At 41.7% G+C, this 26,435-nt stretch overlaps 2 protein-coding genes across 3 annotated transcripts in view; both read right to left on the reverse strand.

Annotated features, from left to right (window-relative positions):
- Window positions 1–6,594, reverse strand: part of LOC149440443 (tissue-type plasminogen activator-like) — a 48,778-nt gene extending 42,184 nt beyond the window's left edge. The window contains exon 1 of the mRNA XM_089658615.1: window positions 6,544–6,594. The gene's annotated coding sequence lies outside the window, so the exon portion shown is untranslated. The remainder of the gene's footprint in view (window positions 1–6,543) is intronic.
- Window positions 6,544–18,445, reverse strand: LOC149440444 (uncharacterized). Of its 2 annotated transcripts, none has more exons than XM_089658616.1 (2): window positions 18,317–18,445; window positions 6,544–7,228 (listed from the first exon to the last, which is right to left on the reverse strand). In XM_089658616.1, exons 1-2 carry the CDS (start codon window positions 18,356–18,358, stop codon window positions 6,602–6,604), a joined length of 669 nt encoding a protein of 222 aa, XP_089514742.1. In that variant the 5' UTR covers window positions 18,359–18,445; the 3' UTR covers window positions 6,544–6,601. The 2 variants fall into 2 exon arrangements, with proteins under 2 accessions (XP_089514742.1, XP_089514743.1); XM_089658617.1 differs by lacking the exon at window positions 18,317–18,445 and adding an exon at window positions 14,334–14,623.
- Between the last annotated feature and the right edge of the window lie 7,990 nt (window positions 18,446–26,435).

Consider the following 26,435-nt stretch of genomic DNA (forward strand, 5'->3'; position numbering starts at 1 on the left):
TGCAACCAGTTCCCGGTAGACACTATACAGGAGATCTAGTCAGATTGGTTTTGTCATCAATTGATAAATCGTGAAAGTATTTTTGGCTGTTTATCCCAAGCTCTTTATGTCCAGACATTTCACAATCATACTGATTTGTGCTGGATAAACTAAGTATAACCTTTAAACTATCTCCATTTCCCGAATCAATGTGACATTATAAAAAGGTTTTTGCAGCAATATAAAAACAAGCCAATTTTTGGGGAATTTAGGGGGATTTCCAATTTTTCTTCCATTCAAATACATACAGGAAGAATAAAGTACAGAGAGTCAGTTGCTAGCATAGTAAAGCAAAATGTAACACTATGGCAGACTCACCAAAGGGCCCCTGTGCAAGACCAATTTTTGGGCCCCCCATGTGCAACTACTGGCTAACTAAAACATTTATTCACCCTGTAATGATCGAAGTGAGCCATGTGCAGATATACTTGACAGTATCGGGAGGTCTTTCAGCACCCACCTGACACACATTTAGTACAAACAGAAGTAGGTCCTGGTGCAAATGAACAATCTGAACGAATAGTGTGTTCAACCTTGACATAATGGGAAGTTGGAGGTCAGAAGCTCAGGCAACCCTAGGTGCAACATGAAAAGGCTTTATGTATGTATGCTTTAAAACAAATTTTTAAACAAAGGGCAAGTTTACTGTCCTTCAAACTGTAGGGGGGCAAGATTCTGGCCAGCGGGAGCAAAAATGTCTTGGTGTCAATAGCAGTAAACAATGCTCCGTCTTTGGTATTAAGGGGAGGAATAATGCCCCATCATTGGTGTCAGTGGAAGGAAGAGTGCCACATCATTAGTATCAGTGGGAGGAAAAGTGCCCCATCATTTGTTGCAGGGGAAGGAATAGTGCTCCATGATTGGTGACAGTGAGAGGAAAAGTGCTCCATTATTGGTATCAGTGGGAGGAAAAGTGCCCCATCACTGGTGTCAGAAGGAGGAATAGTGCCCCATCATTGGTGGCAGTGGGAAGAAAAGTGCTCCATCATTAGTGGCAGTGGGAGGTAAAGTGCTCCATCATTGGTGGCAGTGGCAGGAACCGCTGTTGCAACCATTGTGGCGGACAGTGGGGGGAATGTTGCTCCAAGGGCCAGATAAAATCAAGCAAAGGGCTTCATCTAGCCCCAGGGCCACAGTTTGGAGGCCACTGCTTTACACTGTGAGCAAAAGATGTAACCAAAAGTGCCACTGGCTGGTGAAATCTGGTATCTGATGCAGTATGAAATGAAAAAATGGGATAGATTTACCAATGAAGTAGAGAACTATCATTTAAAAAAATAAAGGTTCCCTTAGCTTAGTGAACAAAGTTAAACATATTTTTATTATTTATGTTGTGTGAATGGGAGTTAAAAACAGGTTCCTGCTTATTATCCATGGCCGTATAATTGAAGGAAAAAGTAAAATTTTATATACTAACTAAAGCAATTTCTTACATTGGGACACCTGCCGTTACACGTACATGAACTTTAATAGAATCCCAGTCTTAGTCCTTAGGGTTCAATACTGAGTTGGCCCACCCTTTGCAGCTATAACAGCTTCAACTCTTCTGGGAAGGCTGTCCACAAGGTTTAGGAGTGTGCCTATGGGAAGGTTTGACCATTCTTCCAGAAGACCATTTGTGAGGTTAGGCACTGATGTCAGACGAGAAGGCCTGGCTCGCAGTCTCCGCTCTAATTCATTCCAATGGTGTTCTATTGGGTTGAGATCAGAACTCTGTGCAGGCCAGTCAAGTTCCTCCATCCCAAACTCGCGCATCCATGACTTTATGGACCTTGCTTTGTGCACTGGTGCGCAGACATGTTGGAACAGGAAGGGGCCATCCCCAAACTGTTCCCACAAAGTTGGGAGCATGAAATTGTCCAAAATGTCTTGGTATCCTGACGCCTTAAGAGTTCCCTTCACTGGAACTAAGGGGCCAAGCCCAACCCCTGAAATACAACCCCACACCATAATCCCCCCTCCACCAAACTTTACACTTGCCACAATGCAGTCAGGTAAGTACCGTCTTCCTGGCAACCGTCAAACCCAGACACGTCCATCGGATTGCCAGACAGAGAAGCGTCATTGGTCACTCCAGAGAACATGTCTCCACTGCTCTAGAGTCCAGTAGCGATGTTTTTTACACCACTACAGCTGACACTTTGCATTGCACTTGGTGATGTAAAGCTCGGATGCAGCTGCTTGGCCACGGAAACCATGAAGCCCTCTACCCACTGTTGTTGTACTAATCTGAAGGCCACACAAAGTTTGGTGGACTATTGACTCTGGAGACAGTTGGCGATGCCTACTCACTCTGCGCTTCAGCATACGCTGACCCCGCTCTGTCATTTTACGTGGCCTACCACTTCGTGGCTGAATTGCTGTTGTTCCCTGTTGCTTCCACTTTGTTATATTACCAATAACAGTTGACTGTGGAATATTTAGTAACAAGGAAATTTCAATGATGACTTATTGCACAGGTGGCAACTCATCACGGTACCACGTCTGAATTCACTCAGCTCCTGAGTTATCCAGCTTTCTTTCACAAATGTTTGTAGAAGCAGTCTGTATGCCTAGGTGCTTGATTTTATACACCTGTGGCCATGGAGGTGATTGGAACACCTGAATCCAATGATTTGGAGGGGTGTCCCAATACTTGGCAATATAGTGTAGCTAACTTTGCTAAGCAAACATTCTGTTTTTCCTTTAGTACATCAACCACCTTGTTTGACACAGCAGTAGATTGGACATTTCACCAGCAGGTGGCACTACAGATTACATTACCCCCCCAAAAGACTCAATATTGCAAGCAAATAGGGATTCCCCTGTCTAAATAAGTGGTTGTAAACGTATGAACTAAAAGGGGCCTCAAATGCCACCCTGACATCACCAAATGGCCGCACATAATGTTCAATATATGTAATGCTTGAGAAGGCTGTCAGAAACTGCAGACTTAATAGAGGAATTGAGGGTCAGAGAGTGTGGACATGCTACATCTTTGACTGGGGATAAGCTGCAATGTAAACTTGAGAACATGTAGCATGAGGCTAATAGAAATGCTATTACCCTAATTAATGTTCCCACTACAGACTGCTGAGGTCTGACAGCTACACATCATATACCAAAGGGGCCACAGGTTGGGCACCAGGGGAATAAACCAGGCATGCAATAGGATGATAAGGTGCTGTTTATGAAAAGTTATGAAAAGAAAAGGCTGTAATATAAAGTGTCAATAGTTACAGCCATGTCTGAACAATTAACTCAAATGCACAGAACAACACCCTGAATTCTAGACAGATATTAAAATACTATTTAATTCAGGTATGTATTCATTAAAAAAAATCATAAAATACTGTGTATAACTACATATAACTACCACAGGTACCAGAATCTGCCTTTATATCAACCTAGTGTAGGGTTGCCACCTCATCCCTTTAAACCCGAACACATATTAATTACTCAGGTTCTGAGGCTAATTTATTGCAGATAAGGCACTAAGTGAGTTTAATTACCACCTTAGTCAGCCACCGAACCTGTGTAACTAATATGTGTTCAGTTTTAAAGGGATGAGGTGATAACCCTAACCTGGTGTGATCCCCTGTCATATCCTGGTATTTATTTATTACTATTTTATACATATTATTTTAGGCAGGTGGTATTTTTAGAGGTACCACTGTGTAGTCAAAACGCATTCTCCCTCCTGATTCCTCATTGCCACAAACTATTTTGTGACATCCTTTTTAAAATCAGCGGTAAGATGTCCTCCATGCTCTACCATGATTCAGATCACATGGTGGCTTTGTGGCTATACATGAGGCCTTGAACCTTGAGGTTCAGATTTTGTTTTCATCCATAAAGGATATTTACAAAGAATGTCTATAGTGTGGTTGGACTGGCATTTCAAAGCAGCGTTGTCTTAGAAAGCATGGCAGTTTTACACACCTTTGATAGGAAGTCCCATGCAGCAACATATAACTGGATCCATTTGATTGTTACGAATAAGCAGTTTGATATTTCATTCAATTCAAGCAGCCCAGACATAGACTGTACACCACATAGCAGCCCTTTACAAATTCTGGCCAGTACTTCTGTTTGTATGGGTCTCTTTCTGCAATCTAAAAATTTACCGGATGGCCAACTGACATTCATTCAAAAGTAGCTCAACAACAATGACCAAGATATAACTCTACAAAGACTTCGGACTTTTGTCTACACACAGTAAACTGAAACATTGGCACAAATGTGAAACCTGAGGAATGTAGCTGTCACGTTGAGTCATGGATCCTTATGACAACTGCCTTTGTATGTTAACAAAGAGCCAAGACAAAACCTCAATTACAGGGAATGCAAGTTCTTTTGAGCCGCAGACTGAAGCAGATGTACATAGTGGAAATCATTCATTCCTCTAACAACTTTTTATTTTTGGTTGTTCAGACACAATTGGCACATGTCAAGAGGGCTGTAGGCAAAGGCTACACAAGTGATGTTCAGAATGGACTGGGTCTTGCCATCATGTCAACACTATATGGCAAGAAATTACCTTCATGTAGTAAGAATCTACTGTTTGTGACTGTACATGGTCAAGTATGCCTACCAAATCACACTCTTAAAGGTACTGTATCTTGTCATGAGTAATACACAGGGGTTCCCTTTGCTCATCTCCTTTTGAAAATGCCAATTGCCTGGTCATTCACATCAGCCGTATTTTGTTCAAAAATTCAACATATACTGGTTGTATGTTTATTTTGCTTTTTCAATAAAAGCTAAATGAAAGAAAATGCCATTTGCCTGATTGTCATGTCAATCATCTGGTTATCAAGAAAAAATTACAGATAAGCAGTTCAGACTCTACTTTTGCTTGTTCTTGGTCAATGACCAAAAAGTTTGGAAGCCCAAGGAATAATCCAGAAAATGTTCAGTTCACCAGATCCTGGCTGAAATTAAAACATCCTTTTTGAAAAACTATCACGTAAAACCATGAATGCTATAGTATGCAACACATATCAGAACACCTGGGTCTTTTCTGAGGCCAGAGACGCAGCCACAATCTTCAGGAGCAGTTCTTTAGTCTTTTCTGTAGGGCTGGTTTGCACTGAACGTATTGTTTCATTAGAACCTGCTCACACCATTACATGCTTGGTATATTGACCTGCATGGGGCCACACAAATAAACTTAAATGAAATGTGTCAAAAATGCATGTCAATGTGAAAGTAAGCATTTAGATTTCAGTGTGGCTATAGGTTTAACCCATCTAGTAAGGGTCGTGTATGTAAAGTAGGCTGACGTAAACAAATGGCAAAAATAATAGATTACACCATGAAGGTGGCAGAACTGCTCCAATTAATTAGTTTGAGGTGTCCTTATTGCCATGAATTGGCATGTGGTGGACCATGTAGACAGCTTACTGGGAGAGGCTGGGTAGCCACTAGCAACTAGCTTCCCGGTTCCCATGCTGAGTGGCTGCCCTGCTGCTTAATGAATCCAGGAGATCGCCTGCTCGGCACAGGCACCATTCAGAGAAAACTGCATTTTTTCAAAGTGCTCTCTGATTGGACAAGGTGGAGATTTTGATATCACCATCCCACCTCTTCACCGAATAAGTGACCTCCTGTGTTTACAATGCAGCAGAGCAGCTGCTCGGCACGGGACCTGGAAGCTAGTGGTGATCACTGCAGTAGCAGTGCCTACTTTGGTGATTTCCAGCTTCCACAAAGATTTTACAGTTATGGCATACACATACTTACATTGGTCCAAGCTGGACCAATGTAACTATGTAAAAATTGCCATACCTAAACTTCAGCTTTAAAGCTATAGCTATTGCCTTGAAAAATCCAATGTAGTCTATCGATTCTTCCCCAAAAAGAGTAAGGTCTAAAGCTGTGTTTCTCAACCTTTTTCCAGTCAAGGCACCCTTTAAAATTCTGTACAATTTTGAGGCACCTCATTCTAAAATGTAGAAAACTAAACAAATTTTTACAAAAACACAGCAGCAGCTAGGAGGATGCCCAACATTAGAGGTTATCCAAAGCAAATACAGCTTTGCACACTGGTACTGACTAGTATTCCAGTGTTTCTCTTCTCCCTCAGTTTCTCGTCCTCACTCAGCCAATGTGAAACCAGTGCTGATGTAGAGGGGTAAGGGAGAGGCAAACAAGGATGCTGTGCAAGTGCCTGACCTCCTCCTTATAAACTGATGAGGTCATTGGTTGTTAGGACACTGGCAACTAGAATGTTGTAATGGTGCACAATGAAAACCTGTGGCTTTGTGTAACTAAAATGCATGCTTGATCCACCCGGCTTGTATACAACTTTTGATCAAATTTTAGGCATTGTGCCAAGGCACCCCTGAAGAAACCTGAAGGCACCTCAGGGTGCCTGGGCACCCTGGCTGAAAAAGACTGGTCTAAAGTTACCCCAGTCTTAACCCACTGGAACCTATTATAGTCAGGCAACACATATTATGTTTGTATAACGTAAGGCCGGCTTTCTTTATGTGTTACAAATTATGATGCATGCTCACGTACCTTCAATTTTGTTGTAGTTCTCCTGGAGTCTCTCAGTTGATGTCTCACTGTTGTTCTCCTACAGTTTCTCAGTTGATGTCTCGCTGTTGTTCTCCTGCAGTTTCTCAGTTGATGTCTCGCTGTTGTTCTCCTGCAGTTTCTCAGTTGATGTCTCGCTGTTGTTCTCCTGGAGTCTCTCAGTTGATGTCTCGCTGTTGTTCTCTTGGAGTCTCTCAGTTGATGTCTCGCTGTTGTTCTCCTGGAGTCTCTCAGTTGATGTCTCGCTGTTGTTCTCTTGGAGTCTCTCAGTTGATGTCTCGCTGTTGTTCTCTTGGAGTCTCTCAGTTGATGTCTCGCTGTTGTTCTCCTGGAGTCTCTCAGAAGATGTCTCGCTGTTGTTCTCCTGGAGTCTCTCAGTTGATGTCTCGCTGTTGTTCTCCTGGAGTCTCTCAGAAGATGTCTTGCTGTTGTTCTCCTGGAGTTTCTCAGTTGATGTCTCACTGTTGTTCTCCTGGAGTTTCTCAGTTGAAGTCTCGCTGTTGTTGTCCTGGAGTCTCTCAGAAGATGTCTTGCTGTTGTTCTCCTGGAGTTTCTCAGTTGATGTCTCACTTTTGTTCTCCTGGAGTTTCTCAGTTGAAGTCTCGCTGTTGTTCTCCTGAAGTTTCTCAGTTGAAGTCTTGCTGTTGTTCTGGTAGAATTGAAGCAGCTGCAGAGAGATGAGAGGGAAGCATATCTGAACAGTTAGTCAGCAGTGTGGAAGACAGAAGAGAGAAAGAGGGGGAGAAGTGTAGGGGGAGGAGAGAAACAAGGGCTGCAGGACCACAACATGAACTGAAAGGAAAAGAGGACAAAACCATCAGGAGGAAGTTCTAGAGACACTTCGAAGTGAGACAGAGTGAGCACACAAAGCAAAGAAGGGAAGCAATCAATCACAAAAGTAATAGCCAGAGACAGAGAAGGAAGTAGTTCATGACAATATAGTTCAAAGTTACATGAAAATGGAAAATAAAAATAAATTATATGTAATATTTGATAAACAGTAAAAAAACCCCACTAAATTCATAGCTGTCAACATTTTAAAATAACAACCAAGGATACTTATAGTGGCCACGCAGGTTTCAATTTATTATCAAATCGATGTGTGATTAGATCCTAACAATCAAATTGGCAAACAACTGAATAAGTATAACCTCCTTTTTAATTGATTTAGATTGGTTAAATTGAGTTGATTGACCAAGGCAGATCGATTTGATTATGTTGCATTTATTAGGAGCACTGAGATGCTTTGTTCATGAATTCAATCGTATTTTGATCATGCAGGCATTTGAAAGTGTAAAAACTGAGATGCAATTGATAATTTACTATCATATTTTTCAACTATTAGGCTACATTCACACTAGCTTTGTCAGCAGGCGTCAGACAGGCGTTTGGGAAGCGTTTTTAACGCTTCTGAAACACCTATGAAATTTTTGCACATGGCAGCACACAGTGCTGTTCACACTGAAGCGTTATCATCGAGCTATCAACAGCCCCACAGCTTGTCCAGAGGTCCAGGAATTTGAAATACACTCTTCTCCCTCTTCTATGTGCAGCACTTCTGGAAAGGATCAGATTTGATTCACTATGACAGTGCTGGTCAATCAGAATCAATCTTGTCCATACTGGAAGCATGACAAGGAGAAGAGAGCAAAGAATGGGGGTTTCAAATCCCTGGACTGCTAAACCAGTTGCAGGGGGTGATGGCAGTTTAGCAACTACTGAGGTAAGTAGAGTGGGGACCAGAGCGGTGAGGAGGGTGTGTGGTGTTAGTTCACATTTTTATTTTATGTGTAAAGGTGAACTAACACTTTAAAAATATCTTAAAAGGGCTAGATGTGTGATTTAATACTTTTTTTTGCATTTCATGCATATCTCACTCCAAGAATAAAAATGTAATTCATTATAGCATACCAGTCTTTTTCTGTATTGGCTGCATTTGTTTGCTTTTTTTAGGCTTTTTTTCACCTGGTGATCCTGCCAGTAACACACTTCCTGTCCTAGAGTGAAAACACTCACCCACTGTAATGTATCTATGGAGAAATAGCTTTGTTACACTAGGAAAGTACTACAATAACTTCCCTTGTCCTTTTTTCCATGACAGGGGAGGTGTGCTGTAGTCCTCAGAGAAAGCTTGGAATATTGTAAGGGCCCTTTCACACTGATCAATTTTTAGTAAGTTTTTCAATTAAAAAAAGCCAAAGAAAAAAGTATGAAAAATGTTTCCTTTTAAATTTAATTGAACTCTTCACACCAGTCATTTGTGTTTCAGTTGCAAAAGGTCCTGCTTGCTGCATTTTTGGTGCATGTTTAAAACCACTCAAAAAATGCAACTCTCCATTGAAATGACATACAAAACACACCTGCAGTTGCTTTTTTTAGTGCGTTTTTTGAGTCACATGTCCATGTTTCACAGGTGGATGCTGGATGAGGAAGCTGGGTGGATACCAACACTAATGGATTATGACTAAGGCTGGCCATACACTATACAACTTTTTTTTACAGTTTTCTGCTCAATTTCTGCCCAATTTCCTTTAGATTTACCTTCCCTAAGCCTGGCCACAATTTCTGCCCAATTTCCTTTAGATTTACCTTCCCTAAGCCTGGCCATACATTATATAATTTTCTTGAGAAATTTGCTTTAGATTTACCAAAAACCATATAATAGGAGGTCAAACCTAAACAACACTTTCAATTGTATCTAATTAGGAAGGCTCTTGCACTACATAGTGGAAGGTAAATCTAAAGGAAATTGGGCAGAAACTGAACAGAAAATTGGAAGACAATTGTGTAGTGTATGGCCAGCCTTAGGCCCAGAGTGTGTGGAGCTGAAACGCGTCAATCATTTTATTGGATGAATTCTTTTTATGTCTCGCTTGATCATGAATAAAGAATTGTAGTATATTTATTTCATACCGTGTCAGTGCTGGACTATCACGGTATGTACAACGTTGTCCTATGCAGGCCATAGAGGGGTCGAAAATTGGCCGATTTTTCGGCTGAAGAAAAAAAATTGGCCGATTTTCACACCTTTAGTGGGATAATTGGTCGGCTGTTTTTCGGGGTTTTGGCACATTTTTTTATTGGTAAAGTTGGAAAAAAATCATCCGATTTTGCCGTTCGGCCGATTTTCCCGGAAATGATGGGCAAATTGGCCGATCATTTTACCGATAAAAAATCTGTGCATGAGCAGTGACCTGCAAGAAGACAAAAAAGAAGAAGAAGAAGAAAAAGAAGCAGAAGAAAAAGAAGCAGAAAAAGAATAAGAATTCCAGTCCGCTATTATATTTGACATGAAAAAGTATTGCGGTTGCAACAAATGTATCTATTTGTATGCAAATAAAAACCTCTGTATCCGAAATGGATACAAATGGATACATTTTTGCAACCGCAATACTTTTTCATGTCAAATATAATAGCGGAGCTCTCTGCAAGGGACAGAAGTAATTAAATGCCAGCCATAGACGGGACAAAAATCGACCGATTGTTTTTACCGTTGGTGGTAACGTCGGCCTATTGAACGACCGATTTTTCCTTTTTTTAAAAAAAAAATGGCTGGTTTTCGACCCGTCTATGGCCTGCATTAGCATAGAGTATTTATTTGACACTTCATCCCATAGCTGATACAGTTTATGGTTTGTAGCACCATCTTCTATTTGGATCTCAACAATACAGTCGGAATCCTTCCAGGGTCTGGAGCTGCTCTTCCATGTCAGCTAAGAGTGGACTATAGCCTGCTAAAAGCTGAATCTGGGTTAAAGGAGAGCAAAAGTATGTGAACTCCTGTGACCCACAGGAGAAGAACGGCCAAAAAAAGCTTCGGCCATACTTCTCTTTTAAATAAACTAAAAAACAAAAGGCCTTTCACCACAAACGTTTGCTATTCTATCTACTACGGTTGTTTTACTATTCTTTCTGTAACCCCTTTATGGAAGACTCTGGCCTCCTTCACATGGGCACAGAGTCACGTAGACCACGTAGAATGGGCTGTGTATCTATGCAACTTGAGATGTCAGGTGTGGTGTGCAGGCCGCCCATGTGAGTGTATGGAGACACAACAGGCGGCTCAAGTCACATAAACAAACCGCCCATTAATTGTCTTCAGGCCTCAAAGCCTACGTAAGTGAGGTCTTTCCCTCACTTCCTGTCACAGACAAGAATAGAAACATTGTCAGTTCTCACCTTTTTCCACTTTTACTATGTTCTATGTATTTGCCTGTGCCCCTTGTTGGAGAGATTTCCATCACTTTCTGTGCAGACAAGAAGTGAGGGGTACATTTCCCAGTAGGGGTACTGGTCCTTTCCCACTCTCTCCAAAACCAATTAACCACTTACCCCCCTACCTGACCAGGCCATTTTTTGCGATACGGCGCTGCGTTACTTTAACTGATAATTGTGCGGTCATGTAATGCTGCACCCAGATGAAATTTAAGTCCTTTTTTTCCCACAAATGGAGCTTTCTTTTGGTAGTATCTGATTGCCTGTGCATTTTTTATTTTTTGTGCTAGAAACAATAAAAGACCGACAACCGACAATTTAAAAAAAAACAAGCAATATTTTTGTTTTTTTGCTATTAAACATGTCCAGTACAGAAATAAAAAAAATCTAATTTCTTCATAAATTTAGGCCAAAATGTATTCTGCTACATGTCTTTGCTAAAAAAAATTCCAATACGTGTAAATGAATTAGTTTACGTGAAAGTTATAATGTCTATAAATGGTGGTATAGATACTGGAATTTTTATTTAAATTTTTTTACAAGTAATGGCAGAGATAAGCGACTTATAGCGGGCCTGCAAGACTGTGGCAGGCTTTCTGACACTGGGGGGAGAACTGTCTAACTGTCACTGACATCCCCAGTGACACTAATACAGTGATCAGTGCTAATAAAAAGTACTAATGGCACTGGGCAGGAAGGGGTTAACATGTAGGACAATCAAAGGGTTAACTATGTGCTGTTTACTGTAAACGGTGTGTGCTTCACTGTAAGTACACTGCTTTGCATGGCTCTGCTATGCAAAGCCATGCATAGCAGTGTGCAGGAGCTGACAGGGGAGAGATCTGCATTGTTTACACACAGTTCTCTCCCTCCGTCGGTAATGCTCCTTGATCACCGGGTGCCGACGAGTAAAAAGCACTGATGCTGTACTAATGACACTGGGCAGGAAAAGGTTAACATCTGGGGCGATCAAAGGGTTAACTGTGTGCTGTGCGTGTTTTACTGTGTGCTGTGCTTTACTGTGTAATCACACTGCTTCGTATTGCTGTGCTATGCAGAGCAATACAAAGCAGCATGCTGGAGCTGACAGGCGAGAGATCTGTATTGTTTACACACAGACCTCTCCCTGTCAGTGATGCTCGGCGATCACCGGGTGTTGGCGGGGAATCACCAGCCGGGTGATGTGTATATACATATATTTATATATATATATATATATATATATATATATATAGTTGTGTTCAAAATAATAGCAGTCAGACATCACTAACCTGATCAATCACTGTTTTTGGTAGAAATAATATTTCTACATGGCAAATAATTTACTAGCATGTGTAGTAGAGTAATAGAAATCCAACAGACCCAACAGTCATGACATGCATGCTGCTGATTCTGTGTAATTGAATCACTAATTGAAAGGGGCATGTTCAAAATAATAGCAGTGCGGAGTTCTATTAGTGACGTCATTCATTCTTTGAAAAACAGGTGGCAATTATTGCCCTTATTTAAGGAAGGAAGGCAGCAAATGTTGTACATGTTGGTTACAGTGCATTTCTATCTGAAATTCTGAGGAAAATGGGTCGTTCCAGACATTGTTCAGAAGAACAGCGTACCTTGATTAAAAAGTTGATTGGAGAGGGGAAAACATATAAAGAAGTGCAGAAAATGATAGGCTGCTCAGCTAAAATGATCGCAAATGCTTTAAAATGGCAACCAAAACCTGAAAGACGTGGAAGAAAGCGAAAAACTACCATTCGAATGGATAGAAGAATAGCCAAAATGGCAAGGACTCAGCCAACAATCAGCTCCAGGAAGATCAAAGAAGGTGTAAAGTTACCTGTGAGTACTGTTACAATTAGAAGATGCCTATGTGAAGCCAAGCTATCTGCAAGAAGCCCCCGCAAAGTCCCACTGTTGGAAAAAAGACATGTGCTTAAGAGGTTACAATTTGCCAAAGAGCACATTGACTGGCCTAAAGAGAAATGGCGCAACATTTTGTGGACTGATGAAAGTAAGATTGTTCTTTTTGGGTCTCGTGGCCGGAGACAGTTTGTCAGATGACCCCCAAACACTGAATTCAAGCCACAGTACACTGTGAAGACAGTGAAGCATGGTTGCGCAAGCATCATGATATGGGGATGTTTGTCATACTACGGTGTTGGGCCTATTTATCGCATACCAGGGATCATGGATCAGTTTGAATACATTAGAATACTTGAAGAGGTCATGCTGCCTTATGCTGAAGAGGAAATGCCCTTGAAATGGGTGTTCCAACAAGACAACGACCCCAAACACACCAGTAAACGTGCAACATCTTGGTTACAGACCAACAAGATTGACGTTATGGAGTGGCCAGCCCAATCCCCGGATCTTAATCCAATAGAAAACTTGTGGGGTGACATCAAAAATGCAGTTTCTGAGGCAAAACCAAGAAATAGAGAAGAACTGTGGAATGTAGTCCAATCATCCTGGGCTGGAATACCTGTTCACAGGTGCCAGAAGTTGGTTGACTCCATGCAACACAGATGTACAGCAGTTCTCAGAAACAGTGCTTATACAACTAAATATTCATTAAGTGATTCAAAGGAAAGCAAAATCTTCAAACATTTTTCAGTTTATATAGTGAATGTTTGAGTTTGTAAAGAAGAATACAAACACTGCTATTTTTTTGAACAGTCTAATATTCACTTTTCTTAAATTTTTTTAGAGGAACAACACAAATTTGATATATTTTCCTTCATGTTTTGATTTGGAATAGAATGTGTAGTGTTCCCAATGCATTTGTGTGTATGGAAATAAAAGCTATTAGAAGGATTTTGAGCTTTGTTCACTTTTTTCAACACACTGCTATAATTTTGAACACAACTGTATATATGTGATTTTGCGCATCCCTGCCGCCCTGTAGTAGTAGTTCTGATATAGGGTGGTCGGAAGGGGAAGCGGTTTAAAATATGTTATTTATTTGTCCAAATATTCTTGATCCACTAGCATGAAAAAATATAAATGTGACATGTCAAATGTAAACATTACAATAAATGATACGCTTAGAGAAATAAGCAGCCCTTTTCCTCTCTAGGACTAGGAACCTTGTTGCTCTGACGTGTTCTGGCTGCCAGCTCTGAGTGCGGTTGTTTATGTGATGGACTCCCCCACAGAGTAGCTGATAGGAGTTATCTCACCCAACCACAGGGTTATCTGCCATGGCAGAACCCAGTTCCCTCACATACACAAAGCCCGCAATGGAGGAACTGACTCCCGACCTCACACTGATGTCTTATTACTGATCTATGAGAACAACCTGCTGCTGAAAAAAGAGGCCCAGAGTCAGAAAGACAGGGGGTTTCTCTCATAGGGTAGTCATAGATGTTGGAAGCTGAACACCAAGTAAAATATTTAGTATCCATTTACACAGTCTCGTCTTTTAAAATTATAAAAGAAAAAGTGAATTATATTGCATTTGGGTACACTAAAATAGTTTTAGTGTATTTAAATTGTTACTAAACCCACAACAGTAAAATCAGTCTGTATATGCAGTAAAGCATGCTTGTTATACTCACTGTGAAACCTAAGGGGTTAATCCTCTGCATTGTGTAAAAAGGATGCTTGATCCTGTCTTCTCTGATCCTCCCAGGGGCGGACTGACCATTTGGAAACTCGGGCACTGCCCGAGGGCCCGAGGTCAGTAGGGGGCCCCATGAGATGCCCCTGGTACCATTTTCATAGGCTTTTTTGAGTTTGTGCAAGGACACAAGGGCCCCATGATCCCCTATTGCCCAGGGGCCCCAAGAGTTGTCAGTCCGCCCCTGGATCCTCTCCTTCTTCTACTGTCCTCAATCCATCTGCTGATAGAACAGAGCCTTGAGGGCAAGCTGCACATGCTCAGTTTGGTCTGTATAGCAAGAGAGTTTTTTTTTTCCTTGGAAGAGTGCGTGTGATCAGCCAATCAATGCTGTCCAGACAGAGGGGTTTTGCAGCCTCAAAGGACAATAAGGGAATAATAAAAACTCCTCCTACAAGCTTTAACCACTTGCCCACCGCCCCATAGCATATGTACTGCTGCAGGGCGGATTTGCTGGGCAAAATCACTCAAATATATATGATTTTGCATTTCTGGGTAGGACTCCTATTGACTCCTAAGAGTGTCAATCACTGGGTCCCGGCCGGTGATTATTGGGATCGTTGGCAAAGCTTAGAGGGAAGAGATCTGTGTGTGAACAACACAGATCTCTCTCCTGTCAGCATGGATGTGCTGCTTTCTATCTCTCTGCACAGCAGATATACGTATATAGAAAGCAGCAGGTCTGCTTAGTAAAACAGCACACAGCATTATTATTATTACTATACAGGATTTATATAGCACACAATAAAAACATTACCTAACACACAGTTAACCCTTTGATCGCCCCAGATGTTAACCTTTTCCTGTCTAGTGTCATTAGTACAGTGTCAGCGCTTTTTATTAGCACTGATCACTGTATTAGTGTCACTGGAGATGTGATTGGCAGTTAGTCAGTTCCCACCCAGTGTCAGGTTGGTGTTTTTTTTTTTTTAAATTCCAGTATATATACCGCCATTTGCAGATGCTATAAATTTCATGTAAAACCAATTAATATACATTTATTGGGATTTGATGGTGGAAACCCCCTGTACTTCTACCTACAAAATACACCAAAACTAAACAAGTATAAAGAAGCTGCTAACATCCAATCATATACCAAAATGATCAAAGATAAATGAAATAAGGAAATGATGCAGCGCTACTCTGATAATAAAAATACTAAATATATATAATACATAAAAACATATGAAGTGACACAATGTGCAACAAAACACAAACAGTGACCTGATCCTCCAGGGATCTACAAATATATAGGTGGACTGATCCTCAATGGATCCAAAGTGTACACAGTGAATGTTGTACCATCCAAATGATGGTAATCACAGATTTTTTACCAATACTAAACGTATGGTATAAATGTGCATGAATCCTAAAATAGGATCCAAAGTGATGATATAAGCAAAACCAGCAAAGGATATGTAAATTTAGCCCAAAATGGACTAATAGGTGATATGTCCAAAATTGGACTCAAAAAACGCATATAAGTGCATAATAAAGTGCATAAGCATGCAAAAGCAAGATATGTGAATCCTAAAAAATATTAATTATAAAGTGTTTTCATGCATAAATATATATGCAAACAAACACTATCAATAATATATACAATAGTGAACCTATATCATGCAAAACGCATGATTCCAAACTTAAGTTAGAAATGTGAAAAAAGTCCAAATGTGGTACTACACCACTATATATTCAAATAAACAAATGACACTCGTGCACGTGGATGGTGGACGTGAATAATCACAAAAGAGTATCCGTCAAAAGCCGGATTGGCCGCATTGAGCTGCGCTAAGTTCAGTCCATATGACTGCACTGCAGTTATGTGCATTGATTAACAGTAGGACATGCTGCTTTTTACGCAGTGCAGCATAAAACGACGCACTACACTGCATCACAATGCACTGTAATGCATAAAGCTAATGCAGTGCATTGCCAGACTGTGACATTTTGATAAAGTTGGAGAAAAAAATAAACAGTGAGATGCATCATTATCACACTTTGGCACTGTTCCCTACACTGCACACGCAAATGTGGTACAACATTGCTGCTGGTTTGAACAAGCCCTAACAGCTTACAAGCAGGTGTATGATACATTGGATGGCTGGCAGACTGTCAAGATTCTTCTTCCACAGAAAGTAAAAGCAGTTGTGATTCTAGTGCCACTGTTGTAAGGTTAGAAAATGAATTTCTCAATGCCTATAGCTACAGAGGTAAATGAGAGCTTGTTTTAAAACTCTTGTAATGCTTGTTCAGAATAGTAAATACTTTAATATGCATTGCCTGGTAACAAGTTCATTTTAAGGCTTTGTGAATTGTTGACCTAGAACAAATTTAGAAATAAAGAATTCTGACACTTTTATAACACCTTTTTTTTTACAGGAGAAAAAGTTCTATTATATAAATGGGATCTGTACATTGGATACTGTGTCCTATACACTGATATACAAAGAAGACAAGCTCTATTATATAAATCATATAAATAAATAAGACCTATACACCGGACACTGCAGCCTATACACTGATATACAGAAGAGAAAGGTCCTATTATATAAATGAGATCTATACACCGCACACTGCGTCCTATACACTGATATACAGAGGAGAAAAGTCCTATTATATAAATGAGATCTATACACCGCACACTGTGTCCTATACACTGATATACAATGAGGAAAAGTCCTATAATATAAATGGGATCTATACACCGCACACTGTGTCCTATACACTGATATTTAGAGGAGAAAAGTCCTATTATATATATGGGATCTATACACTGCACACTGCATCCTATACACTGATATACAGAAGAGAAAAGTCCTATAATATACAGTAAATGAGATCTATACACCGCACACTGTGTCCTATACACTGATATACAACAGGGAAAAGTCCTATAATATAAATGGGATCTATACACCGCATACTGCGTCCTATATACTGATATATAGAGGAGAAAAGTCCTATTATATAAATGAGATCTAAACACCGCACACTGCGTCCTATACACTGATATACAGCGGGGAAAAGTCCTATTATATAAATGGGATCTATACACCGCACACTGTGTCCTATACACTGATATATAGGAGGAGAAAAGTCCTATATAAATGAGATCCATACAATGCATCCTATACACTGATATACAGAGGGAAAAAGTCCTATTATATAAATTAGATCTGTACACTGCATACTGCATCCTATATACTGATATATAGAGGAGAACAGTCCTATTATATAAATGAGATCTATACACCGCACACTGCATCCTATACACTGATATACAGCGGGGAAAAGTCCTATTATATAAATGAGATCTATACACCGCACACTGTGTCCTATACACTGATATATAGAGGAGAAAAGTCCTATTATATAAATGAGATCTATACACTGCGTCCCATACATTGATATACAGAGGGAAAAAATCCTATTATATAATTGAGATCTATACACCGCACACTGTGTCCTATACATTGATATATAGAGGAGAAAAGTCCTATTATATAATTGAGATCTATACACCGCACACTGCGTCCTATACACTGATATATAGAGGAGAAAAGTCCTATTATATAATTGAGATCTATACACCGCACACTGCGTCCTATACACTGATATATAGAGGAGAAAAGTCCTATTATATAAATGAGATCTATACACCGCACACTGTGTCCTATACACTGATATATAGAGGAGAAAAGTCCTATTATATAAATGAGATCTATACACCGCACACTGATGTACAGTGTTAAAAAGTTCTAGAAGTGAAAGCTGTAGAAGTGAAAAGTACAATAAAGTATTTGTTCCTCTTTTTTGGCATACAACCTAATGATTAGATAATAATCCCAGCCGGAGGTTGGCTGGAATCCATTCCTTAGAACTAGGGATACATCTTGTAATCAGAGAGAAGCCCCTTACCTCTGCACAGCATCTGCCTCTGTAATGTGCAGAATTCCACATTGCAGTGGTCTTTATAAAGCTGGTGATAGGGGGGCCAGTCAAGCTTTGAGTCAGCTTTCATTTACATCACCATTCTCCACCCTCACCGTGGTCAGTTTAATGAGATCAGAACTCTGTGGTGACCCTTTATTGAAGATATTATTATTTCAGTCCTCCCCTGCTGGTCGCTGTTGCTTTTTTTCTGAATAACCGGAAAGCTGGTATTGAAGGGGACAGGAAAAATTGCAGAATGGAACCTGCTTGGTGTAGAGAGGAAGGGAAGGCAGCTGGCAGTGCTGGAGTATTGTATAGGGCAGTGTTGAAACAGGAAAAGAGAAAATGATGTCTAGAGACGTCGAAGAATGCAGAGAAGTCAGGAGTACAAATCAGAGCTTCTGCAAGTGAACAGTCTGCGAGGACCCATTCATACGTTGCGTTCTTGTCAGACGCGGACTGACTATTTGGAAACTTGGGCACTGCCCGAGGGCCCGGGGTCAGTAGGGGGCCCATTAGATGCCCCTGGTACTTTTTTCATAGGCTTTTTTTTGTTTGGGAAAGGACACAGGGGCCCCATGATCCCCTATTGTCCAGGGGCCCCATTGTCAGTCCGCCCCTGGTCCTTGTGCGTTGTGTTGATGCGTTTTGTGTTACACAATACAGTGCTTTGCGTGAAGACAGCTCAATTATTTTGAATGGGCTACCCACACTGCCATTGGCGGCCTCAGCTGTCGATCACTGGGTCCCAGCCGGTGATTCCCCACCGGCACCCGGCGATCACCGTGTATCACTGACGGGGCAGAGACCTGTATGTAAACAATACAGATCTCTCCCCTGTCAGATCCTGCACATTGCTTTGTATTGCTCTGCATAGCAGACCAATACAAAGCAATGTGCTGACACAGTAAAGCACATCACACAGCACACAATAAAACAGCACACAGTTAACCCTTTGATCGCCCCAGATGTTAACCCCTGCCTGTCCAGTGCCATTAGTACAGTGTCAGTGCTCACAGACACCGCGATCACAGAGAGCGCTGGGTGAGAGCCGCTGAGGGCGTGCGGGGGGGCCTTCTGGGAGGACATCATATGACACCCTCCCAAATCTGGGCAACCGTGCTGTAGCCGTCATTCAGCTATAGTGCGGTTGGCAAGTGGTTGAGTTATTTGGTAACCGATCATTGGCTGCAGTGAAATGGTATGGTTCAGAATTTCACATTTTTTATTTTGAACAGCATAGAGAACATTTTCCTTCTGTAGCCTCTGAATGCCGAAAGAAGGGAGAGGAGGAGAAGACAGCTTTCAGCGGTTGCAGGAGGAAAATGGAGAGGATCAGCTCCTGTATATGCCACCCCGGCAACCCCTCCTGTCCAAATGTAAAACAGAATGTGACAGGGAGGCCACACAGGCCCCTTGCAGTGTAGGGCGGGGTTGCCATTGTGACCCCTGATGCTACACCAGTGGTTGGGGGTGTGTGGTTAAAACATGTCTCAACTATGGGGTTTTATCACCCCCCAAACTGTAAATATAAACAAGCCCTTACTGTCCTAAGCCCCTGTGACTGCTTTCACACTGATGCACTGCAGTTTACCTGCGCCGTGGGTACAACACAGTGCACCTGCAGCTTTCTTGCGGGTTAGCTGCACTTTGCCATTGACTTCTATTATATCTTGCGGGTGTGGCGCACTTTCTGAAAGTGCACCAGACTCGAAGGGGATAATAGAAGTGCTCTTCCCTGGTTTGAGGTCAAGGGCCACATTATAGAGCTCCGAGGGCCACAGGTTGATCACCCCTGCTGTAAATGAATAATAATGATTACTCCTGTGGATACAACATACTTTCAAAGGGCACCTCCAAGAAAATGACTAAACACACAGCTGGAGAGAACCAACTAAATGATTGATGATCCAGCTAGTCCTTCTAAGCCAGCTGGCGAGCCTTTTCATATGTCTTGCTTCCATGCCATTACCCCACTACCTTGCACTATTATGAACATTAGCACACAATATTAATGTCAATTCAAAAATCTATTTCGGCCTGTTAAAATTTGCAGCTGGCATTAAATGAATATCTGTTGACACTGTTGTGAAGGTCCTTTAGGCACTTATTGTCATGTGGTGACAAAGCTATGCTCCTGTCTCCCAATTCTGCTCCTGCATTGTCACTTTGTCATTGTTCCTCCCCCGTCAATGTTTTCCCCTGTTGTTGTATTGAACTGATGTATACTGATAACTAGTGGTGATTTGGGGCCACAACAACTTGTTTACTCATGTAATTTGGTATCTCCCTCTGTCATTCCCTCCTGTTTGGTGTTTGTTCTGTTCTCACTAAACCCTTCCTGTTTCTTCTATGTTCTCTCAGTCAGTGTTAATTCTTTGTAGAGGCAGTGCTTAGGATGGTCATTGTCTTCTTATACTTCAAAAGACTGGAAAAACATCCTCTGTACTGCACTTTTGAGAAGTAAAATTCTGATGGATTCAACTTCTGTGTCTTATGGAAGAGTCAAGCTGCCTGTGGATGGTGCTAAGTCAATCGGTAACCATACTCTCTGCACAGGCTAGGTCTGTGGAGGTATGTCAATGCATAAAGTGACATTCTTACGCACATTCAATGGGGTATATAAACAGTTGTGATGCCGCTCATTGATGAGGCATATTCGGTTACTGTCACCATCAGGGATCCTAACCTGGAAAATCAATTACAGCCGCCACTGAAGAATATGCATGTGGACAGGAAGGTGCTGCAAAGAGGCTTGAACTGATCAATGGATAAAAAAAAGACAATTGCTTATGATTCAAGACATTTTGGCCAACTAAATATTGTTTTTCAATTGTCATAAACATTCCATAATTTCAAATGTATACCAAATTCTTAAGAGAGACATTGTCACGTTGCCTATTCAGTATCTGTACATAGTTTCCCTTCAGGCATGTATACTTACCTACTTACCTTCACATATGACCTAAGTGGTCAATTAACAGAGCTGAACACTGTCATGTGGGAGGGTGCCATGATGTCATTCCTTTGTCTAAGCTTCAACACTAGCCAACAGTGAAACCTAGACAGGCAGTGAGGGAGCAAGACTGGTAAGCATACAGCACATGTCTGGGCTATGTACAGTTGCTGTCAATGAATGAGCAACGTCTCTTTAAAGGAGATATAAACCCTAACTGGATAAACACTATATTGGCAAAAGTATTGGACCAGCCCTCCTAATCATTGGATTCAGGTGTTCCAATTACCTCCATGGCCACAGGTGTATAAAATCAAGCACCTAGGCATGCAGACTGCTTCTACAAACATTTGTGAAAGAATGGGTCGCTCTCAGGAGCTCAGTGAATTCAAGCGTGGTACCGTGATAGGTTGCCACCTGTGCAATAAGTCCATCCGTGAAATTTCCTTATTACTAAATATTCCACGGTCAACTGTTAGTGGGATTATAACAAAGTGGAAGCAACTGGGAACAAAAGCAACTCAGCCACGAAGTGGTAGTCCACGTAAAATGACAGAGCGGGGTCAGCGCATGCTGAAGCGCACAGTGAGCAGAAGCCGCCAACTGTCTGCAGAGTCAGTAGCTAAAGACCTCCAAACTTCATGTGGCCTTCAGATTAGCACAACAACAGTGCGTAGAGAGCTTCATGGAATGGGTTTCCATGGCCGAGCAGCTGCATCCAAGCTTTACATCACTAAGTGCAATGCAAAGCGTGGGACGCAGTGGTGTAAAGCATGTTGCCACTGGACTCTAGAGCAGTGGAGACGTGTTCTCTGGAGTGATGGATCGCGCTTCTCAGTCTGGCAATCCAATAAACGTGTCTGGGTTTGGTGGTTGCCAGGAGAACGGTACGTGCCTGGCTGCATTGTGCCAAGTGTAAAGTTTGGTGGAGGGGCATTATGGTGTGGGGTTGTTTTTCAGGGGTTGGGCTTGGCCCCTTAGTTTCAGTGAAAGGAACACTTAAGGCAGCAGCATACCAAGACATTTTGGACAATTTCATGCTCCCAACTTTGTGGGAACAGTTTGGGGATGGCCCCTTCCTGTTCCAACATGTCTGCACACCAGTGCACAAAGCAAGATCCAGACATGGATGAGCGAGTTTGGGGTGGAGGAACTTGACTGGCTTGCAAGGAGTCCTGACCTCAACCCAATAGAACACCTTTGGGATAATTTAGAGCGGAGACTGCAAGCCAGGCCTTCTTGTCCGACATCAGTGCCTGACCTGACAAATGCGGTTCTGGAAGAATGGTCAAACATTCCCATAGACCAGTGTTTCTCAACTCCAGTCCTCATGGACCCCCAACAGGTCATGTTTTCAGGATTTCCCTCAGATGAAACAGCTGTGGTAATTACTAAGGCAGTGAAACTGATCAAATCACCTGTGCAAAATAATGGAAATCCTGAAAACATGACCTGTTGGGAGTCCATGAGGACTGGAGTTGAGAAACACTGCCATAGACACACTCCTAAACCTTGTGGACAGCCTTCTCAGAAGAGTTGAAGCTGTTATAGCAGCAAAGGGCGGGCCAACTCAATATTGAACCCTACGGACTAAGACTGGGATGCCATTAAAGTTTATGTGTGTGTAAAGGCAAGCGTCCCAATACTTTTGGCAATATAGTGTATATATATCCTGTGTATGCGCACACATACAGTATATTAAATAGTATGTACACATAAGCTGTGCAGATTTGCACATATGATTTTCCTTTTCCTGGCACTAATTTGATAAGAAAGTTATATAAAAACTGTGATGTAAAAAGTATTTGTTAGCATTTTACTAATCCTCCTATGGGGAAATGTTTTCCTTGGAAATTATGAAGAATTGTTTTATCACAAAATCTAAACTGGAAGTTGCACTCCTGACAGTACTGGACTATTAAATATAGAGTGGACACTCTAAACAGACAAGGACATGCAAAGTCATCACCTTTCCAGATACAGGTGTTTTATATATTGATTGTGGAGATAGTATCAGATAAGTCAAAAGAAAGAAAGCCAACATTTTGGGGCCTCACAGGGTTCCTTCCTCAAGACTACATAGTGCCAATAAGAACAAACCAATCACACACATACACTGTATGCTACAAATATACCCTAACCAACAGCAACCCAAGTGTAATGCTTCTATGATTTCATACAGCATGCCTAAACAAGTCTCAAATTTGGTTACTATGCAATGTACACGTCACATGAAGTAAACAAAAAAGTGTATTTTACCACCCCGTCCTAGGGTGAGAATGCTCCATAGATACAGTACAGTGAGTGAATGTTGGCACCCTAGGACAGGAAAAGTGTTACTGGCAAGAAGACAGGTGAAAATAAAGGAAAGAGATGCCTGATAAAAGAAAACAAATGAAGCCACCAAATTCAAGCTGCCATTTATTAAAGTGGTTCTAAAGCCTCAAGATTGTTTACCTTCATGTAATCTATGCATAAAGGTAAAAAACCTTCTGTGTACGGCGGCCCCCGAGCCCCCTCGCCAATCCTTACCTGAGCCCCCTCCGATTCAGCCTCTGCTGTCTAAGGACTCTTCCTCCTTATTGGCTGACACAGCAGTGGAAGCCTGTTGGCTCCTGCTATTGTCGATCACAACCAGTGAGCCAATGAGGAGAGAGTGATAGGGAGCGAGCTACGGCTCTGTTTCTTATGGATGAGCTCAGGGATGAGCGTGCAGTGCCCCCAGGACAGACAGCTTTCCCTGGGGGCACTGCTTGAGGGGGAGGAGCCAGGACTGCTGGTGGGGACCCAAAAAGAAGAGGATCAGGCTGCTCTGTGCTAAATCCCTGCACAGAGCAGGTAAATATAGACATGTATGTTATTTAAAAAAACAAAAATTAAGCTTTAGTGTCACTTTAAAGTTGACGTTATATATGGCAATTTTTATGTAGTTAAATTGGTCCAGTTTGCACCCATGTAAGTATATACATTCCATACTTGTAGGATTCCCAGTGCAAGCTGGAAATCACTGAATTATGCACTACTACTACAGTTATCTTCACTAGATTTTGGGTTCTGTGCCAAGCTGCTGCCCTGCTGGTTACTGAACCTAGAGGGTCACACGCTCAGGCCAGGCGCCATTCAGAAAACATGTTGCATTTTCTCAGTTAATGCAAAGTATTCTCTGATTGGGTGAGGTAGAGACCGTGGCGTCACTGCCCTCCTCTCCATCTTGTACAATCAAAGAATGCTTTGCATTAATTGATAAAATGCAAAGTGGTTCTCCAAAGGCACCTGTGCCAAGTGAGTGACCTCTTTTGTTCACAGTGCAGCAGGCACTTGGCATGGGACTCACTAGTGGATTAGTGGTGCCTAATACAGTGATTTCCAGCTTCCACAGGGATCACATAGGTATATTACATACTTATTTACATTGGTTGAAGCTGGACCAATGTAACTATGAAAAAATTGCCATTATAAAAACTTGTTTAGTATAAGGGTACATTTCTGGAATCAAATTGGGTTTTGAAAAGCGAACATCAGTTTGTTGATTTGCCTTAAAACATATTTACTTTAGGAAATCTCCTCCTGAGAGTTTTTTTCGTTATTTTATAGCAGTCAATCCCCTTCTGTATGCTTTTCTTGCTATTGTTTGATTTTTGAATCCAAGGAAAAGGTGCCTTACAGTAAAGAATGCAAGTAAAACACTGGAAAGAAAAACACATGTAAATGATCTGCGTTTCACTCATTTCAGAGTAACAATACCTTGCTACATGTTCCCATTACTGATATGCCAGAAAGCTGTAACTTTGTTCACACATTGTAAAAGTTGAGTGATAAATGAAGTAAATTATGAAGGAATGGTCAAATTGTTGCGAGTTATACATTCTGTGCCATGAACACGACTGGAGATCGCGTCTGATCACATCCTGTGTTATATTTCTGTCTTTCCCTGGAAACATCATTGCAGGCTATTTCAGGATGTCTAGAGGTGTAAGTACTGATTACCGGGGCAAGATGAAGTGCTGGAATCGCCATTTAAAGTGACCATGTAGGGGCACAAAAAAGTTTCCTTGAAGAGGAGAACACTTCGGCTACATTCACAGAGATGTGCACAAAAATTATTTAAATGTTAGAGGGCTCCGGATGGTGCTGAATGTCATTGTGAGGAAGGTTCTTGAGGGGGTTAGGGGATTTTGCAGCAGAGCTGGTTTCCCTGTAAGAAATTAGGTTTCTGGAGGGAACTGGGGGAAACTTTGGGGATGGGGGTCTCTGGTGGGGGGGGGGGTCTCTGTGGGACACTGTTGGAGGTTGGGGGTACTATGGGGTGTTGGAAGCTCTTCAGTGAGCTAGTGGGCAATTCAGGAGACAGGGGGGCAGCATGGAGCGTTGAGGTCACTGTGAAGACTGAGAGCTCTCAGCCCTGGGGCACTGAAGGAGGTTGTGAAGCACTGAAGGCACTGAAGGGTTCTATGGAAAGCTGGGAGTCACTATGGGAGCGGGGAGACACTGTGCAAGGTTAGGAGATCAGCAGTTGGCTGGAGGCCCAGGTCGAGGGAGGCTGCAGCTTGGAAGTGGGCCATGGCTCAGTGGTTGACCTCTGCCCTACTAGTTTGTTAACGAAACATTCCTAACCAGATGTAAAACCCTGACAATGTAGCCGATAATAGAATGTAGAATGGTTTATTCCAAACTAGAAAGCCAGCAACCTCGCTTAAAGATTATTGAAACTTAAAATTTGCTAGGGTCGTACCTAGCAAAGGGCCCATCTCAGCATAGCTGGGGAGTGTACAGGTCCAGCTTTAGGTTGTCTGGACTGAGGTCTGAAATTCTTGAAGACTAGTACAGGTTACACAAGGACTTCATACATGTAATAATACATCCTTCATGTGTTAGATTCTTCCTTCCCCATTGTTAAATACCTGAGTAGATACCTGCTACCCTCACAATCTATTGTTGGCCCATACACTGGACAATTGGCAGAGAATGCCTACTTAACCATTCCCTGCTAATAATCTGTCTGAGAATCTTATGTACAAGAAATATGATACAGAAAATAGCATCGTAGATGAAAAACCTCTATAGCTCTGTACAGATGTTAAAGTGTATGGAAACCGTGTAAAAACTGGAGGTTAAGACAAAATGACTATCTGTAAGTCCAATTATTAC

Source organism: Staurois parvus, unplaced genomic scaffold, assembly GCF_062004578.1.
Source record: "Staurois parvus isolate SC_StPar_1 unplaced genomic scaffold, SC_StPar_1.0 ptg001085l, whole genome shotgun sequence".
Classification (NCBI taxonomy): domain Eukaryota; kingdom Metazoa; phylum Chordata; class Amphibia; order Anura; family Ranidae; genus Staurois; species Staurois parvus.